At 48.6% G+C, this 19,319-nt stretch overlaps 2 protein-coding genes across 27 annotated transcripts in view; both read right to left on the bottom strand.

Moving 5' to 3' along the window:
• Nucleotides 1-2,556: 2,556 nt before the first annotated feature.
• Stac3 (SH3 and cysteine rich domain 3) lies at nucleotides 2,557-11,784 on the bottom strand. Of its 6 annotated transcripts, XM_076920494.1 has the most exons (13): nucleotides 10,565-11,784; nucleotides 10,226-10,302; nucleotides 8,492-8,558; nucleotides 7,992-8,256; nucleotides 7,708-7,805; nucleotides 7,456-7,528; nucleotides 6,342-6,439; nucleotides 4,087-4,153; nucleotides 3,849-3,901; nucleotides 3,581-3,666; nucleotides 3,371-3,422; nucleotides 3,154-3,291; nucleotides 2,557-2,992 (listed from the first exon to the last, which is right to left on the bottom strand). In XM_076920494.1, exons 3-13 carry the CDS (start codon nucleotides 8,555-8,557, stop codon nucleotides 2,894-2,896), a joined length of 1,095 nt encoding a protein of 364 aa, XP_076776609.1. In that variant the 5' UTR covers nucleotide 8,558; nucleotides 10,226-10,302; nucleotides 10,565-11,784; the 3' UTR covers nucleotides 2,557-2,893. The 6 variants fall into 6 exon arrangements, with proteins under 6 accessions (XP_076776609.1, XP_076776606.1, XP_076776607.1 ...); XM_076920491.1 differs by lacking the exons at nucleotides 10,226-10,302; nucleotides 10,565-11,784 and adding an exon at nucleotides 9,379-9,952 and having other exon boundaries at nucleotides 8,492-8,659; XM_076920492.1 differs by lacking the exons at nucleotides 10,226-10,302; nucleotides 10,565-11,784 and adding an exon at nucleotides 9,379-9,951.
• Nucleotides 11,785-11,918: 134 nt separating this feature from the next.
• Nucleotides 11,919-19,319, bottom strand: part of R3hdm2 (R3H domain containing 2) — a 121,354-nt gene continuing 113,953 nt past the window's right edge. For 17 of the 21 annotated variants that reach the window (XM_076920472.1, XM_076920468.1, XM_076920483.1 and 14 more), the window contains 4 exons: nucleotides 16,071-16,218; nucleotides 14,131-14,228; nucleotides 13,721-13,805; nucleotides 11,919-12,916 (listed from right to left, as the gene is read on the bottom strand). In XM_076920472.1, coding sequence (XP_076776587.1) covers nucleotides 12,576-12,916; nucleotides 13,721-13,805; nucleotides 14,131-14,228; nucleotides 16,071-16,218 — 672 coding nt within the window. In that variant the 3' untranslated portion in view covers nucleotides 11,919-12,575. The remainder of the gene's footprint in view (nucleotides 12,917-13,720; nucleotides 13,806-14,130; nucleotides 14,229-16,070; nucleotides 16,219-19,319) is intronic. The other 4 variants (XM_076920477.1, XM_076920481.1, XM_076920487.1 and 1 more) reach the window with 1 other exon arrangement.

Genomic DNA, 19,319 nt, shown 5'->3' with positions numbered 1-19,319 from the left:
GGGACTGCACTCAAGCACATGCAGGAGCTGCCATTTGTGCCCTAAGGGATTGTGTGAGGGAAATTGCTGGGCCGCACCCCCAGCAAGCCTTGTTAGCCCACATTAGCCTAGCAGTGTAATGAGGGGGTGGTGACAGGAGCTGCCTGGGGCCGTGGACTCAGAGGCCTGTGGCCCAGACTTGATTGGCCCACAAGCTTCCTTTCCAGGCTTCGGGTACAGACCTCCTCAGTCCCTGCTGCAACCCTTACATCAGGCCTTGACAACCCCAACTTACACATTTGGGAGGGAGAGTGGTGGCTGGTGGGACACAAGCAAGGGCCATAAAGAGATCTCCAGGAGCTGAGGGGAAGGTTGAAGACACCAAAGACAGGGTCAGTCTGTCCCTTGCCTTCTCAGGCATGCTGCCCAGTCATCTAAGAAGGATCTCTCTCTCTCTCTCTCTCTCTCTCTCTCTCTCTCTCTCTCTCTCTTCCTCTCCCTCTTTCTTTCTCTCTCTTTCTTCCTTCCTTCCTTTCTTTCTCTTTCTCTCTTTCTTTCTTTCTTTCTTTCTTTCTTTCTTTCTTTCTTTCTCTTTCTCTTTCTCTTTCTCTCTCTTTCCTAATAGCAATTAGAACCTGGAGGAGGGGGTGTATACTGTGTCCTGGACCCTGTAATACCCTTCCTCTGATCTATTTTCAATTCAGTCTGCTCCTTGGCCTAGACTTATGACCTTTGCAGAGTGTGGCAGCGTCATCCATCACCAGGCTGCTGGCTTGTGGGAGTGGGAGGCACCGGGGCAAACAGTGTCCCTGTCATACCGCCTGTTCTCCCTTGGGACTGGTCAGGGCCCAACTCAACCGGCAGGATACTGAGGGGGAAGTGTGATCCCGGGGTTCAATTAAGACAGTGTCCTCCAATCCTGGGACCCCAGCATCCCTCCTTCCAGTTAAGCACAGCCTGTCTCCCGGCTCCTCCCGCCCCCCTTCTCTCGGGCCCTTTGCTTAATTTCCTATTAACTGCTGATAAATCCAATTAAACCGCCGCTCTAATTAGGGACAGCTGCCGGCTCGGTAAGGCGAGGGAGAAGTGAGGGGGGGCGCCCTGCAAGTATAGGGAGAGAACAGCCGCTCTCCCTGCTCCTCGACACCCCTACATCAACACTGCCGCCCAATGAGCCAGTAAATTGGTTTTGCTTCAGTATTTTTGGGGGGCTCATGACAGTCGGGGGGGGGAGGCTCAGATTGGGAATCCCTCAGACCTCTTGATGACTACAGGCATCATCCTTGTCCTCCCTCCCTTGTGTTAGGCAGATTCCCAGGAGAGATAGGGCAAAAGCTTGACTTGTGTGTTTTGGGGGCATGTGCCTGTGCCTGTGATCTGCTCCTGTTCCAGTTCAGTCATGATAAAAAGGGGGACTGTCTGAGTGTTCCTCTAAGGTCCTGCTCCTCACACCTCCAGGCTTCGAGCGTGACAGCCAAGGGCGAAGGGAACAAGAAACTGAAACCGGTTTTGCAGAGTTTTGTTGTGTGCTTCCGCTACCCCCAACACACCTCATTTTCTGTATGGAAGGGGAGGGGGTAGCCTGTCCCGGGGCCCTCCTCTTCCCAGCCCAGCTGAGCCTCTGCCCTCCCCCCTCCTCGAGCAGCAGATGGTGCCCGAGCTCCCGCTGCCAACCTTGCTAGGCGGTGCCAACCTCAGCCCTGGCAGACAACCCATAGAGTAGAAGAGGAGCTTCTGGCTGGCCAGGCCGACCCTCCCCCACCCGCTATCAAACCCAAGCCCCTCCGCTTGCCCCACTCCAGCGACCACCCCGAGCTGCTTCTCAATGGTCGGCTCCTAGGTCCCCAAACTCCTCATCTCCTTCTGCTCCCCTCCGCACACCTTCCCGCTCCTCACCACCTGCCGCCCTGACCAGGGCCGGAACATTTGCATATTTGCATATGCAAATAATAACATTTGCATACGGCGCGCCGCAGGGGGGTCTCCGCTAGAACCCGTTAGCTGTCTGCCAGGCGTCCTCTCCGTACCTGTCGGGAAAGGGCTGGGGCAGGGGCCGCGCGGGAGGGGTTAGGCCCCCCGGCCTCGCTAGCTCCATTCCCCCGAGGACTAGAGGAAGTGTTGCCATGGAGACGGCACGCACCCCACCCCCTCCCAGGCCTAGGGTCTCAGGCTTGGTGTCTCCGGTTCTCTCCCCTTAGCCACCCCTCCAGCCCCTCCCCATCCCACTTCTCCAACTGAGAGCTTGCATCGACCCCTGGTGGCCAATCTGGGCTCTGAGCCAGGTTCAGAATTGCAAGGGCTAAATACATGGTCTAGCGGAGGTACCTACTAATGCCATGCTATTCTCCCAATCACAGGGGCACCGGGCTGGAGACGCCAGTCCGGCTTTTTTCTTCACTTCTAGCAGAAGCCTAGCCTAGCGAGTGCAAGTCTGACTACTCACACCAGCCTTTGGTGGAGCAGCCAGGGAACATTCTTCCTTCCTCCCTCCCTCCGCAGGCCTCTACGTCCGCAGTTTAAAAAAACAAACAAACAAAAAACCCAAAAAACAAAACAAAAAAAACCCAAACAAACTTTTCTAACTTTTGTCAAAACTTTAATAAATTCGAAACATTTGGCAGTTCTGCCCTTCGTTATGGAGGATGCTTCCCCACCCCCACCCCCAAGCTCTTGAAGGTTGGATGGACCCGAAGTGTGGGCCTTATCGGTGCAGGCTGCTCAGCGCACCAGGTATCCGAAGCCCTAGGCAGGGGAGAGAGGTGGGAGCGAGACCCTCCCCAGAAACGTCATTATGCTCTGGTGGGCCTTTCTGACCCTCCTCATCCAGTACTCCCCTTACCCCTTCCCTCCCCAGCCCGCACTGGGCCCCGCCCAGAACGAGGCGTGGGTGTCTCTCGCCAGTCAGCGCCAAAGCCTAAATCTCCTCCAGGAAGTCGGTGGGGAACAGCCCCACCTTGCGGCCGGTGTAGACCTTGACGTAGCCACCAGCTTCATCTCCTTTCTGTACTACGATCTAGTGGGTTAAAGGATTGAGAAACAGGAAAAAAAGTAAGGACAGAGGATGAGCGGAAGGGACGCTGGGCTGGGTCGTCTACGTTAATGGGTTAGGAGCTCCCTCTGAGGTGTGTGGGTGGAGAGTTTGCGACTGGGATTGGGTTAAGGTACCCGAGATACCTGGTCCTTCTTGAGCGTGATCTGCCCAATCTCACGGTTCCCCACAAAGGATCTGGTTACTCGGTGCACACGTTCTCCAGCCCGGACCCGAATGATGAAGTTTGGAGGAAAAAATCCGATCTTCTCTCCGATTTTCCCCTAGAGAAGGCAGTGGGTAGGCTGAAGATCGCAGGTTCAAGACTACCCATCTCCCATCATAGCGGTGGTCATGTCTTACCCGCCACCACTCCTCATTGGAGTCATCAATGACTGTGATCTTCTCCCCTGGCCTGGGATAGGAAGGAAATCTTCTCTGTGATTTCCATTCACATGCCCGTGCCTGGCTGTGCTACAGGGTACCCGCCCTTTTGCCCTCCTCCATTCCCACAGAGCTCATCTCTTATTCCTCAGTGCTCCCACACTCCCGCCTCCTTTGAGGGCTCCTCACGGGAAATCCAGATCGTCCTTCTCCAGGGCTTTGAACCGATAGAGAGCCACAAAGTAATGAGACTGCTGGAAACCCGGCTGTTTGTTCTAGGGGTGCAAGAGAGTGACGAGTTACCAGACTCCTACTGACCTCTTCCGGGAGGGCTGTTTTGGTTTGTGTCTGTCTCAGTGTGGAGAGTGGGTGGGTGGGTGGTGACAGGAAGAATTGTGAGTGATGTCAGATCTTGACTGGGAAGAGGACCAGGGTGCTACAGGGAGGAAAGACTTACTTTGTCATCAGGAGTTTTCTTCTCAGCCTTCTTGTCCTTTTCTGCATTGTTTCCTTGGATGGGAAATAAGGGACAAATTGCTTCTGCCTCCAGGAGGGCAGCCATAACTCCCCCTGACTGGTGTTGGGGGACCTTTCTCACCCCGGGTTCAACTGTTTGCTCTCCACCTGCTATCCAGCAGCTAAACCCTCGCTACACCCCCATCCCATCTCCGTGGATGCAGATGGGTGGCACTCACCATCCTGTGACTTGCCCTCCTCTGGCCTGGCTGATTCTGGCTCCTCCTCCATCATGGCTGCCAGAGGCTAGAAGGGGGACACCAGAGTTAGAGACAGGCTGTCTTGGGATCCTGTGTTTTCTCTGCCTCTCCAGGCAGGCCAGAGAGGAGTAGAGTAATAGTACTTAAGACCTGGGAGAGTACTTGGAGAAAATACCTAGTCCAACCACCAGAAGAAATTCAGGAGTTTCTCCTGAAATATGCTGTCAGGTAGGTCACCCATATTGTACCTGAATATAGCTGATGACAGGGAGTTCATTACCTTACAGTACAACCCATGCAATTTTTAAAATTCCTTTTATTGAGCCTATATTATCTTTAGTTACCTGTCTTGATTTACTGTCTGGAGCTTTAATTGTGGAGCAAACACAGTCTCTTTAAATATCTAAGGACAGCAGACATAGGCTTTCTGGCTTCTCCTCCCCAGTAATCTTCAGTGCTTTCAACTCACTCTATGATCCAGATTTCAGGCCCTTCATTATACTGTCTGCTTAAAAAATACTCCAGTGTGTAAGAAGGGGGGGCGGCGGCACAGTTTTCTCCTTGTCCTCTTCTCTTGGTTGTTCTGAGGTAGTCTCGTTGCCTCGGCTGTCCTCAACTTACCTATCTAGCAAGAACTGACCTTGGATTTCTGATCTCCTGGCTACCAGCTCCCCAGTGCTGGGGCGACAGGCATGCCTCACCTTACCTATCGGGCAAGAACTTTTCACATCTCCCCCGTTGAAAATAGGATCTAAGAGTATGGGTGTTTCTCATGAAACAGCCTTGTAATTCATAGTTAACTGACTGAAATTTGTTTTCTTTTTTTTTCTTTTTTTTTTTTTTTTTGTTTTGTTTTGGTTTTTCGAGACAGGGTTTCTCTGTATAGCACTGGCTGTCCTGGAACTCACTCTGTAGACCAGGCTGGCCTCGAACTCAGAAATCCACCTGCCTCTGCCTCCCAAGTGCTGGGATTAAAGGCGTGTGCCACCACCGCCCAGCTGAAATTTGTTTTCTGTACCTAAGCTTTATAGCAACTATTTTTTGAGATCAGACCTCTAGCTTTGTTTCTGGATAGTTTTTTTATTTTATCTTTTTCCATCCAAGGAAAGTACATTTTCTCTTATGAGGTTTTAGGTTACTAAAGCTGGGCAAGGTGGTGCCTGCCTCCAATTCTGGCCCTGGGAGGAAGATCATGAATTCAAGGCCATGTCTATAAAGCAAGTGCTGTACAGCAAGACCCTCAGAGCAGATGGGACGGAGTATGTGTTAGAGATGTAGTTTACTTGGTAGAATGCTTGCCCAGAATGCCTGATGCCCTGGTTTTGATCCCTATGGTCACACAAAGCAGGTGTGGTGACACCTATTTGTAATCCTGGGAAGTGAAGGCAAGAGGACCAGATGACATTCAAGATCACGGTCACTTACAAGAAGACTTGTCTCAATTAAAAAGGGGAGGGGCTGCTCTCCCCCTAAGTTTTATTTTCACTGATGTGCTTTGCCTGCATGGATGTCTGAACACCATGTGCAAGCCTGGTGTGCACAGAGACCCCAGAACTGGGATCGACTTAACTAACACCATTCATGTTAGTTCATAAAGTTGTCCATGGAGAAATTAATCACTTGCCCAGGCAAACACATTTCCGGCATTACTGACCTTGAAAGTCCTATCGTAACAGACAGTGAAGCTGCCCTTGACCTTGGGCTACGTACCTCAGTTTCATCCACAAGATGAACACTCACACCAGAAGTTCTTCATGGACACCTGCTGGCTCTACAATCTTTCCTTACTTGGAATGACAGATTCTCTCCTCCAAATGTAAAAAGCACAGATCCTGCCTGTTATGCAGCAATGTCAGGGACTAGACCCAGCTGCCTGTGGCAATGTCTCAGTTTTAGAAGGAAGCCGAGGAAGGCACGCTCTATGGCAGGAGCCAGTTTGTTTTTCAGGACTGGGTATTAAACCAGGATGCTTTACAGGCATGTGCACACGAGGCAGGTACTTCACCGCTGACCTGCATTCTCAGCCCTACGGCAGGACTTCTCACGCAGAAGCCCACAATGAGGTGTAAAGTACCAAAAAAAATCTAAAGTTTCACACAGCAATGTTTCTGTCTGGTTATGCTGTACTACTTGGGGGCAGAGGATCCATAGTTTCTATTGGTTTTCCTGAGGGGGAAATGACCTGACCCATGGAGCTTCTGGGGCGAGCCTCTGTGGAGACACACGATGCTCACATTTTTCTTATCTGCCTGCCCCTTCTTCCGTTCCTTGTTTGCCATGATCACCCCGACGCGTAGGGTTTCAAACACGGGGTCATTTCGATTGGCAGCTGCTGGTGGGATGTGAGGAAGAAGAAGACATTACTGAGAAGGATGAGGAGGGCTCAAAGGAAAGACCTCTCAAAGGGGTATCTGGGTTCAGCCAATGCTCACAGGGCTTGTTGGGGATTGGAGATGGAGGGGAGAGAGAAGGGCTGGCTGTGTAACACCTAGGTCACCAGTCTGTAAGGGCTCTAAATGGTCACCACTGGGAATGCCTTGGGATGGGACCCCTACCAGGCAGAGTACTAGACAGTGTTGGTAAGACATCATTGGTAAGTTTCTTGGGAGTTAGGATATGATCACTACTTCCTATCCTAACTGCTGCTTCTCTTCTGTTAAACGAAGAGGTGTGCAAGCTGGGGCACTACCACCAGAACTGCCATGTGTGCTTGCCAGGACACTACCACTGGTACATTCTTTTGTACCCACACCCTTTGCAGAATCCGGCTTCTCTGCCAAGTAAATCCGAGCCAGTTTTCAGCTTCTGTGCCCACCAAGTGTCCAGCAGAAACATGGGCTTTGAACATAGGCTTGCCCCATGTTTCCTTTATTTGAGACAGTCTTGCTATGTTGCCCTGGCTACAGATGGAAGTCAGAGAGATGTGCCTGCCTCTGCCTTGCGAGTGCTGGATTCAAGGCTTGTACCATCAATGCAACCTCAAGGAATGCACTTTTCAGGCATGCCAGATTAGGAACTTGTTTGGGGGAGCACCCACAGCTCATGGGCTGGCCCTGAATGTGGCATCACTTTGAAAGAGGGTCTAAATCCTCGTTCTTGCTTAGAAACGGTTTAAAGGGAGCAGACTAAGGTTCCATCCTTGCCTCTACCTCTGGCCTGCTCACTCACGTCTCTCTCGGCTATAAACCAAGGGACTAACCATCGTGTCCAGAAATGGCTGTAAAAAGTCTAGACTGGGGGAGAGCTCTGGAGATAGAATGATCTTGTTTCAGAATTTATTGTCCTAAGGGTGGTATGATACCACCTCAGAGGCCCTCCCCCTCCCTCGGGTCCTACCCGGGCACTTACAGAGATCTTTGACACAAGCGTATTGTTGGTTGCTGTAGAGTGGAGAGCTATAGGCCCGACGGAAACCAGGTGGCTGTAGGGTGGGATGGGGAGAGCATTAGAAGTAGCAAGGCAGGGTCCAGAATCCCACCCCCCACAAGTGAGTGTCCAGCTTCTCTTAGAGTAAGAGGAAGCAGGGGGTGTATGGAATGGCTTTAGGGGCCAGCAAGAAAGGCCTTCCATGCTCTCGATCCCCAGAGCCTCCCCACTCACGATCTTGCCGAAGCATCTCTGCATCTCCACGTAGGACTGACAATGTTCATGGATGTTGGTTTTGCAGTTCTTACAGCGGAGTCCGAACTTGTTATTGACTTTAAGGGGGGAGAGCATTTGAGTGAGGTTCTGCCTGCCCTCGTCTGGGAACCTACACTGCCGACCTCAGTATTTTCATAGGGTGGACCTTGCCACAGTTTGTCTACACAGACATGTCTCTCCTAGGTCTTGTCCCTCCCCGTGAGCCTTCCATCCTACTGTCCGTGATCCCCTTCAAGACTCACGCACAATCATCCGGGCACAGACATCACAGAATTTGGGCTTCTTGAAGAAATGATCTTTGAACTTGTGGGGTTTGTCATTGACAAGCTTAGGAGGTTCTGGGGGTGGCTCCTCCTCTTCCTCCTCCTCTTCTTCCTCCTCATAGATATAGTAGATGGGCCCACCCCCAGCCCCCACTGCCTCTCCATTAGCCTGGGGCTCTGGGGGAGGCTCCATCTCTGTTGTCTCTGGAGAACCCTTCTTGAATAACTGCTTCAGTCGCTGTAGCTGAGGGATGGGGTGAAGGAAACCCAATGTTAAATGACAGTCATGTTCTCATTTTTCAATCATGGGAAAGCAATGTCCCTGGGATTAGGGGACTGGGTGTTAAGGTGTTGGCTAGCCCAATAGTAAATGAGTCGCACACAAGTGTTATCAATCCAAGCAGTTTTCTTCAGATGCTGTGATGGGTTCCCAGCCCTTTGGACCCCCTCCCCAAAAGTGGACACAGGTCTAAACTCACCCCACTTTGCGGAGTCTCTCCTGGAAAGGGGGTCTGAGGGGACTCCACCACCTCCTTTTCTGTCATCCTACAAGAGGTTGGACCCCACTATGAGATCTAATCTCAGTGTGCTGTTCTTGTATTCCAGAATTCCTGCTGCACACAGTAGGTTGGCCCTTGAAGGGGAGGCTTTGGGAGAAACTTGGTTAGACAGCCTTTGGCAGGGCTTATGAACAGATTCTATGAAGGTCCCCTGAAAAATGCCCCACAGAGGAGAGACTTCCCAACCAGTTCCTTAAACTGATACTTCCCACATCAAGGAGCAGCCGGAGCCTACAGCTCCAATGCGCTGCTCAAGGCCTCTGGCTTCTAGGTTCTCCTACAGCAGTGGTTCTTAGGCTTCCCAATGCCATGGCCCTTCAGAACAGTTCCTTATGTGGTGGTGACCCATAAAATTATCGCACTGCTACTTCGAGACTATAATTTTGCTACTGTTATGAATCATAATGTAAATATCTGCTATGCGACCCACAGGTTGACAACAGCAGTCCTACAGCTAGTTCTGGTTGACGATATACATCTTACTGCTTCAGGAGGCTTAACCCGGTTAACACGGTCTGTGTGTATGAAGGTGTGTCCTGAGCCTTGGGGGCCTTGTGCCTACTTCTTTCCTGGCCTGTCTGGGCCTCAGCTATTTTAGGTTTTCAGGGTAATATGAGCCTTTCCCTCCCTTACCACTCCATTCCCTGGACCCCACCACGCCCTACCCCCTCCTCCAATCTTGGCTCATCCTAAACTAGGACAACTTCACTTCAAAGACCCAAACTACTCACAGGTGAGGAGAGAGATGAAGCAGCCCAACAGACTCAGGATAGGAGAAAAGAAAGGATAATGAAGAGACAACTTACTTCTGAGACTCCCTAAATCAGTTACTGTGGAAAGGGTGTCCCTAAGATCTTGATGGTGTTGCAGGGGATGGCTAGCCCTCTTCCTTTAGGGCAAGCCCCCGTTCTGGTGCCTTCTGGACCCACACCAGCTACCCAGACAGTATGAGGAGGCCTTGGAGCCTCTCACTGTGGTGGAGGAGCTGAAGTGACAGGGCTGGAGGACAGGGGACAGCTGAGAGCACAGCTGACAGGCAGAAATTGGAACCAGGAGGTCTGGGGCAGGGCTCGACCCTGACTCCTCCCATCCCCCCAGCGCTGCTCTTCTCCGAGTGTTTACATGTAGCAGGTCAGTATTGGCTTATCAGGAAGGGGCATTTTCTATCCAATACTATAGTACCCCACCCCAAGTACCAGGGATTGAACCCAGGGTTTTGCCATGCTAACTATGAGCTGGGCCACCATGCTATTCCCACAGCAGGAAAGGAACTTCTGTTCAGGACACAGTCATGTGAGGGAACTTTAGATCTGACAGTGAAGTCTCCCATATTCCCCCACCCCCTGAGGTTCAAATAACTGGCCCAATTCTACCCTTCCTGGGTTCATTCATTTCAGTCCTGTTCTTGGATTTTATTTCCTTCTCCTACCCCCACCCCCCACCCCAAGTTTCTTTGTATAGCTCTGGCTGTCCCGGAACTTGCTCTGTAGACCAGGTCAGCCTTGAACTCAAGAGATCAGTCTGCCTATCTCCTGGGTGTTGAGACTAAAGGTATATGCCATCATGCCTAACACCAAAACTTTAGGCTAGGAAGGATTGGGAGCTGAGAAAAGGGCGTGACTCAGAATTCTGTCAACCACCCAAGACTCTCACCTGCAGCTGATCAGAGTATGCAGTGTTTTCTGAAGTGCACAGGTGCATTTTTCTCCCTTTTCCTCTAAAATTCTGTCCTTAAGATGAAGAGAATGTATGTTACTGAGAAAGACGGTGGCAAAACCCAAAAGCTACGGGGCTGGAGAGATGGCACAGCTTCTCTTCCAGAGGACCTGGGTTCAGTTCCCAGTCCCCACATGGCAGTTTACAGAGCTCTGCAACTCTAGTTTCAGAAGACATACACCCTCTTCTGGTCTCTGTAAGCATCAGGCAGATGCACTGTGCACATAAACACATGTAGGCAAACTACTTATACACATAAAATAAAAATAAATAAACCTTTTCTTAAAAAGTCAGGTTGGTCCCGGTGGTCGAAGGAGCAGATGAGTGTAGTTAACCTGGAAAGGTTGCAGCTGCCTGTGTCCTTCTCTCTTCTTGTCTGTCTGTTCTTTCCCAGCACCCTGTGCGATCCGGGGATTGGGCTCAGGTTGCCAGCTTTACACACAAGCACCACTGCTATTAACCAGTCTCTCCAGCTCACAGCTGCCTTCTATAGGGAGGCCTATTTCTAAGAATACGTTTGTATATCGTTTACGTGTGTATACTTACTGGAGCATGCCCACTAACGTGGTCAAAGGACGTACCAGAGTCAATTCTCTCCCTCCTCTGCGTATCCTGGGATCAAACTCAGGTTTTCAGGCTTGGCAGCAAGCATTTGCCCACTAAGCTATCTTGATGGCCACATGGTGAGCATTTATCATCTGTAAAGAATGCTTCCTTCCCAGTGAGAACTTAAGCTAGGAGACAGACAAGGTTCACCTCTCACTCACGCAGACAAGCCCAGCATAGGAACAGAAAGGCCAAGGGGGCGGCTGCATTCTAGGGGACACACCTTTTTCTATCCTGTGGGTTATCTGTTAAGGTTATGACTGTGTGTGGATTTTGTTTGTTTTGGGGAAGGTCTTTGTGTAGTTCTGGTTGTCCTGGAACTTGGTATGTTCAAGCTGGTCTTAACTTGGAGGTCTGCCTGTCTGCTTCCTGAGTGCTGCAAGCACTGAGGCAGGCTGGGAACTCTCCTCCAGACAGCTCTACCTTGCAAATGGTGATCTGTGATTCTCAGTTCTGTCAACTGCAGGGAACAGGGACAGGGACAGGTGAGTGAGCATCTAGGCACTGTGAGTTCAGGTGGTTGTACTATAAGCCACAGCCATTTGTGTTTCTGCCAAGAACCCAACCCTATGCTTTTAAGGATTAAAGGTGCAAGTGCTCCATCTCTGAAGGTTCTCAGAAGATCAGATGGACAGAAATGAGGTCAGCATCCCGACCTAGTTCTGGACTGGACTTGCTCAGCTCAGTAGTCAGGCTATAATGAATATCAAAATTAATGAGCAACAAGGAGCCTCTGACATGGACACAAAGGCCCAGAGCTGAGGAGCAATGGACTTGGTGAAAAGCAGTTTGCAGAGTTTGAGAACTACAGACCACAATTCCAGAGACTCAGCCCTCCCCGAGAATTGTGTACAGGGGAAGGAGAGGCCAGAAGGAAGAGGTTAGAAAACCATGTACACACACTAGGGAAATCTTCTTAACTGACACAAGAGGCCTTTCAGCAGCCGTAGAACTGGGCCTACTCTGACCTTCTAGCCCAGCCAACACCAACAGAGAAACAGTGAAACAGATTGATGGCCAGTGACAGGTTTTTGCTTTTTTTATATTTATAAACAAAACCAACCTCCCCCCAAGTAACTCCCCAAACAAACAAAAAAACCAGATTAAATAAAATTTACAGTGAACCCAGCAAACATCTGTATGTGCAATTAAATACTGTGTCTGTTACTGTGGCACAAACCTCAAACAAACAATATACACGTGTTCTGGGGATGGATTAGGGGTCGGGGAGTACCAAGTTTTAACTCTGTGGGGTTGGGGAGACAAGATGGGGAAGTGAACAAATGGGGAAATCAATTTATTTTTCTTAATTCTGTCCATATAAATATATTCATGAAGACCAAAAGAGGGAAGGGAGGTTGGGCTGGTGATGAAATGGGAGAAGGGGAGGGCAGGACCCTCTCAATTCTACTCGGCCAAAAATATGAAAGAAATTAATTTCATGGTGGGAGAAGAGATTTTAAAAATGATAGAAGATGGGAAGGAGGGGAGACAGAAGGGGACCAACCAGGGAAAAGGGGGACCCATGGCAAGGAGTCCCACGGCAAGGAGTCCCATGCCGGTTGAGAATCTGTCTGCTTCTCTCTTCAGCCATAACGTGGCAGGCTCTGGCCCAGTCGTCCGCCTTGGATCCCTGTGCTTGGCCCTTGCTTCTACTGTGCCGGCCCCTCCCCTCCTGCAGCTATTGAGAACTAGCTCTCTCTAGGATCCTCAGGTCGTAGTTCTTTTTAGCCACTCGGAGTTTGAAGCGACTCACAGAGTTGTTGAGGCGAAGGGAGGCATTCTGGGCGGCCAGGGGACTGGGGAACACAGCCACTATCGTGTACAAGGCAGCAAGGTCCGAGTGGCGGCCATTCTCAGCAGTCCCACTGTTGTCTCCCCCACCTGCACCAGGCAGCCCCTGAGCATCCTTAAGCCACTGGATCTTGGCACCAGACATGGCAAGCTGGGTGAAGAGTTTGTCTGCCTCTGTACGGGTGATTCCTTCAGGGAGATCAGTCACCTCCAGCACCCGTCCCAGCACTGAAAGGGGAGGAGACAAATGGTTGTGAGAATAAAGATGAGACAGTGGCCTGGCTGCAGCACTGACCCAGCCTGTACCCAAAAAGCCCTCAAAAACCCTATCTTTTCCTCTTAGCCTCTCCAGATCAACCTAACTTAACCCCATTAAGGTAAGCGGGGTAGAGGGCAGTCAGAAAGATAAAATAAACCTTCCTCTCTCCTAACTGGAGACGTGCGTCAGAAGGCGCTGAGAATTAGTACCTCAGGTTTCTGATCTTCACCTACACCTCCATTCCTTCCCAGGGAGCCACTGCTGTGAAATGGAGTTTTGTCATAACCTTTAATGAACTCAGTGGCTCAACCTGAAGTATGCTCCCTTTCTACCCAGAGGCTGCTCCAAACAGACTTCCTTTACCCTTCCCATCCTCTCCTGCCTTGTTTACGTAACAGCTGCAGATTGTGGGATCCCACAGACCTTGTGTGCCAAGCATGGAAGGCCTGAGGAAGAAAGCCCCTCTCCTACACTACCACCAGGTCTAAGATGACTAAGGGGACACGTCCTAGATTAGGGACAGAAGGCTTCTAGGAGACTGCAGATGAACAAGAGGCTTAGCCACTCGTACTGTGCTATTCCAAATGTCTCTAAAGGTCTACCTCCAGACCCTGCATGGCTGGCTCAGAGACACAGACATGTCATCTCTCTACCTTCTGCTTGCTCTAGTGCAAAGAAGACTCCATTTCCCCCCACTCTAGCTGGCTTTCCCACTTGTATTGGGATGGCAACGAACGGCATTTCCCTTGGGGATCTGGATTTCTGCCACTTACCCACATCTGCTGTCCCCAGGTCAGTGGAGGCAGACTTGAGTGCTTGTCTCTTGCCTCGGTTGCTGTGCTTCAGTCCACTCTGTCCCTTCAACATCCAATGCAATTCTCATCCCATGTGAACAACACTCATTGCCTCGTGCCCCAATGTCTGCCCTAGACACTGAGGAGTAGACCCCGCCGAGCCCTACCCAGCCATGGAGTTAGATTTCTCAGGAAGTATGAGACATAAAACCTCTCCTTCTGGGCATCGAGGGGGAATCAGGGGCACAAGAACAGGGTAAAACTCCATGCCTCGTCCATTCTGGGTTTTCTCCTGTGTCCACTCAGTTGGTTAAGCAGATGGCTCACAGGCAGGGGCCCAGATGAGAAGGGGAGTCTGACGCCCCAAGACTGACAATGGATGTGCTTACCTGGTGCACCGTGTAGGTTGACTGGCCATGGAGCAAGGGAGGGCAGATGGACAGATTGTATTGTAATGGCTGACCCAGCAGGGAATAGCGCCCATCACCTAAGGAGTGAGAATGGATGGTTCTTCAGGAGACTGAGCCTCATGGTATGTCAAGTATGAGTCTTTAGGGCTTTGGAGATAAATAGGAATGCATCCTGTTCCTACTTCTTCTATGATGGAAGTACCTATGTAACTGATTTAAGAGTTACACTTCTGTGTTAACACACACTTTAGTCCCAGCACGCAGCAGAGGCAGGCAGATCTCTGTGGGTTCAAGGTCAACCTGGTCTACATTGAGAGTTCAAGGACAGCCATAGCTACATAGTAAGACCTTGCCTCAGAAAAACAAAATGAAACAAAGAGCTGTGTCCCTTCCTAAGCCCTAGGCAGGACTATTAGACCCCTATGAGTTCTCTCATCGTAGACCCTATGTAATCACCAGGGCAGAGCTCAGTGTACATGCCTGTTATTCTGACACTTGAGAGGCTGAAGCAGGAGGACTGCTAAGAGTTTGAGGCCAGCCTGGACTTCACAGTGAATTCCAAGCCAGTCTGGGATACAAAGTGAAACTTAGTCTCAAGAAAACAAGAAAAGGGAAGTGACCAGGGAAGAACCTTGAGCTTTCTGAGTGTCCCTCATCTCCTCGGGGATGTTAGTCTCTGACTCATGAGAGAGGCAGTCCCAAGTGGACAGGAGCGCAGGCTCAAAGCCTGATGTCCAGTCAGGAACGCTGGCTGTGCAACTGCAAACGCAATGCTCTCCAGTGGGAGAGCCCCCACTGGTGCTGTTGGATAGCCAACTGAACACAGCCTATAAAGCACTTGTAGCAATGCCTGACAGACTGAGTACTGTGTAACTTACTACTCACAAATGACTTATTTCAGAGTAGTTTAAAGTTTTTAAACCAGCTGGAGAGATGGCTCAGTGGGTAAGAGCACTGACTGCTCTTCCAGAGTTCAATTCCCAGCAACCACATGGTGGCTCACAACCATCTGTAATGGGATCCGATGCCCTCTTCTGGTGTGTCTCAAGACAGCGACAGTGTACTTACCTATAAAGAATGAATAAATCTTTAACTTTTTTTGAAGTTTTAAAGCAATATCTTAATCTTATTTTTAGATTACTTGTAACAACCAAAGCAAAAAGCAATAAGACTATTTCTATCTTAAGTATGCTTAACCCCATTTTACAGATGAGGGAACTAAGGTCTATTTATAAATTTAAGTAACTTGTCTAATATCACAAAGCTAGTTTGTCCTGGAGCTGGAACCCAGATGTTTTAACTGAAATTCACGGTTGCCTGTTTAGAAATCACATTCTTCTTGGAGCTGGAGAGATGTTTACCAGTTAGAGCACTTAGCTCCTGCAGAGGACCTGGGCTGGTTCTCAGCACTCACATCAGCAACTCACAACTGAGTATGAGTCCAGTTTACACACACACACACACACACACACACACACACACACACACGGACATGCACATAAGTAATAAAACATACAAACATACATACGTGTGTGTGTGTGTAAAATATCCACCCCTACCAGACAGGATTTCTCTGTGTAATAGCCCTAACTGTCCTAAAACTCACTTTGTATACCAGGCTGACCTCAGACTCACAGAGATCCTCCTGCCTCTGCCTCCTGAGGCATGCCTAATGAAACAATCTTAAAGCAAAGCCCATAGTTTTGACACAGCCTCACATTCCCTAGCTAATACCAAGTCTGTGAAGGAGGGCTGGGGTCAGTTACAGAAGAGCAGCAGGAGAGGTTTTGCCTCGGCAGATGTTAGAGCACACGTTCCCTGCACCGTCTCTCTGCCTGCTGCTATCTTCTAGTCTCCCACCTTATAATGGAGTATGAATGCTGGGCTCCAGGGCAGCTGACCTTCATCTGACTACCTACCCTGTGCAGGACCTCCAGGCCGGGGGAATGGTGTGAGGACAGGTAGGGGGCTGAGTCCAGTGCAGACATTGCTGAGGCTCGTGACAGGAGAGGGTGCTGGAGACTGGGTAGGAGACGTGACAGGGCTGCCGCCCATTTGTGCATTGGCCTGTGAAAAAGACAAGCACATGTCACATATCACACATCATCCTCTATGTTCTCACAAGTCACATATCACACATAATCCTCTGTATGTTCTCACATGTCACATATCACACATCATCCTCTATGTTCTCACATGTCACATATCACACATCATCCTCTGTATGTTCTCACAAGTCACATATCATACATCATCCTCTGTATGTTCTCACATGTCACATATCACGCATCATCCTCTGTATGTTGCCACATGTCACATATCACACATCATCCTCTGTATGTTCTCACATGTCACATATCACACATCATCCTCTGTATGTTCTCACATGTCACATATTCACATCATCCTCTGTATGTTCTCACATGTCACATATCACACATCATCCTCTGTATGTTCTCACATGTCACATATCACACATCATCCTCTGTATGTTCCCACATGTCACATATCACACATCATCCTCTGTATGTTCCCACATGTCACATATTCACATCATCCTCTGTATGTTCTCACATGTCACATATCACACATCATCCTCTGTATGTTCTCACATGTCACATATCACACATCATTCTCTGTATGTTCTCACATGTCACATATCACACATCATCCTCTGTATGTTCTCACATGTCACATATCACACATCATCCTCTGTATGTTCTCACATGTCACATATCACACATCATCCTCTGTATGTTGCCACATGTCACATATCACACATCATCCTCTGTATGTTCCCACATGTCACATATCACACATCATTCTCTATGTTCCCACATGTCACATATCACACATCATCCTCTATGTTCTCATATGTCACATATCACACATCATCCTCTGTATGTTCCCACATGTCACATATCACACATCATCCTCTATGTTCTTACAAGTCACATATCACACATCATCCTCTGTATGTTCTCACATGTCACATATCACACATCATCCTCTATATGTTGCCACATGTTACATATCACACATCATCCTCTATGTTCTCATATGTCACATATCACACATCATCCTCTATGTTCTCACATGTCACATATCACACATCATCCTCTGTATGTTCTCACATGTCACATATCACGCATCATCCTCTGTATGTTGCCACATGTCACATATCACACATCATCCTCTGTAAGTTCCCACATGTCACATATCACACATCATCCTCTGTATGTTCCCACATGTCACATATCACACATCATCCTCTATGTTCTCATATGTCACATATCACACATCATCCTCTATGTTCTCATATGTCACATATCACACATCATCCTCTGTATGTTCCCACATGTCACATATCACACATCATCCTCTATGTTCTCATATGTCACATATCACACATCATCCTCTGTAAGTTCCCACATGTCACATATCACACATCATTCTCTGTATGTTCCCACATGTCACATATCACACATCATTCTCTGTATGTTCCCACATGTCACATATCACACATCATCCTCTGTATGTTGCCACATGTCACATATCACACATCATCCTCTGTATGTTGCCACATGTCACATATCACACATCATCCTCTGTATGTTCCCACATGTCACATATCACACATCATCCTCTATGTTCTCACATGTCACATATCACACATCATCCTCTGTAAGTTCCCACATGTCACATATCACACATCATCCTCTGTATGTTCCCACATGTCACATATCACACATCATCCTCTGTATGTTCCCACATGTCACATATCACACATCATCCTCTGTATGTTCCCACATGTCACATATCACACATCATCCTCTGTATGTTCCCACATGTCACATATCACACATCATCCTCTGTATGTTCCCACATGTCACATATCACACATCATCCTCTATGTTCTCACATGTCACATATCACACATCATCCTCTGTAAGTTCCCACATGTCACATATCACACATCATCCTCTATGTTCTTACAAGTCACATATCACACATCATCCTCTGTATGTTCTCACATGTCACATATCACACATCATCCTCTGTATGTTCTCACATGTCACATATCACACATCATCCTCTGTATGTTCTCACATGTCACATATCACACATCATCCTCTGTATGTTCCCACATGTCACATATCACACATCATCCTCTGTAAGTTCCCACATGTCACATATCACACATCATCCTCTGTAAGTTCCCACATGTCACATATCACACATCATCCTCTGTATGTTCCCACATGTCACATATCACACATCATCCTCTATGTTCTCATATGTCACATATCACACATCATCCTCTGTATGTTCTCACATGTCACATATCACACATCATCCTCTGTATGTTCCCACATGTCACATATCACACATCATCCTCTATGTTCCCACATGTCACATATCACACATCATCCTCTATGTTCTCATATGTCACATATCACACATCATCCTCTGTATGTTCCCACATGTCACATATTCACATCATCCTCTGTATGTTGCCACATGTCACATATCACACATCATCCTCTGTATGTTGCCACATGTTACATATCACACATCATCCTCTGTATGTTCCCACATGTCACATATCACACATCATCCTCTATGTTCTCATATGTCACATATCACACATCATCCTCTATGTTCTCATATGTCACATATCACACATCATCCTCTGTATGTTCCCACATGTCACATATCACACATCATCCTCTATGTTCTCATATGTCACATATCACACATCATCCTCTGTAAGTTCCCACATGTCACATATCACACATCATCCTCTGTATGTTGCCACATGTTACATATCACACATCATCCTCTGTATGTTCTCACATGTCACATATCACACATCATCCTCTATGTTCTCACATGTCACATATCACACATCATCCTCTGTATGTTGCCACATGTTACATATCACACATCATCCTCTGTATGTTCTCACATGTCACATATCACACATCATCCTCTATGTTCTCACATGTCACATATCACACATCATCCTCTGTATGTTCTCACATGTCACATATCACACATCATCCTCTGTATGTTCTCACATGTCACATATCACACATCATCCTCTATGTTCTTACAAGTCACATATCACACATCATCCTCTATGTTCTCACATGTCACATATCACA

This window comes from Arvicanthis niloticus, chromosome 22, assembly GCF_011762505.2.
Source record: "Arvicanthis niloticus isolate mArvNil1 chromosome 22, mArvNil1.pat.X, whole genome shotgun sequence".
In the NCBI taxonomy this organism is placed as follows: domain Eukaryota; kingdom Metazoa; phylum Chordata; class Mammalia; order Rodentia; family Muridae; genus Arvicanthis; species Arvicanthis niloticus.
Note: the sequence above shows the minus strand (reverse complement) of the source record. Positions and strands in the feature narration are given on the sequence as shown.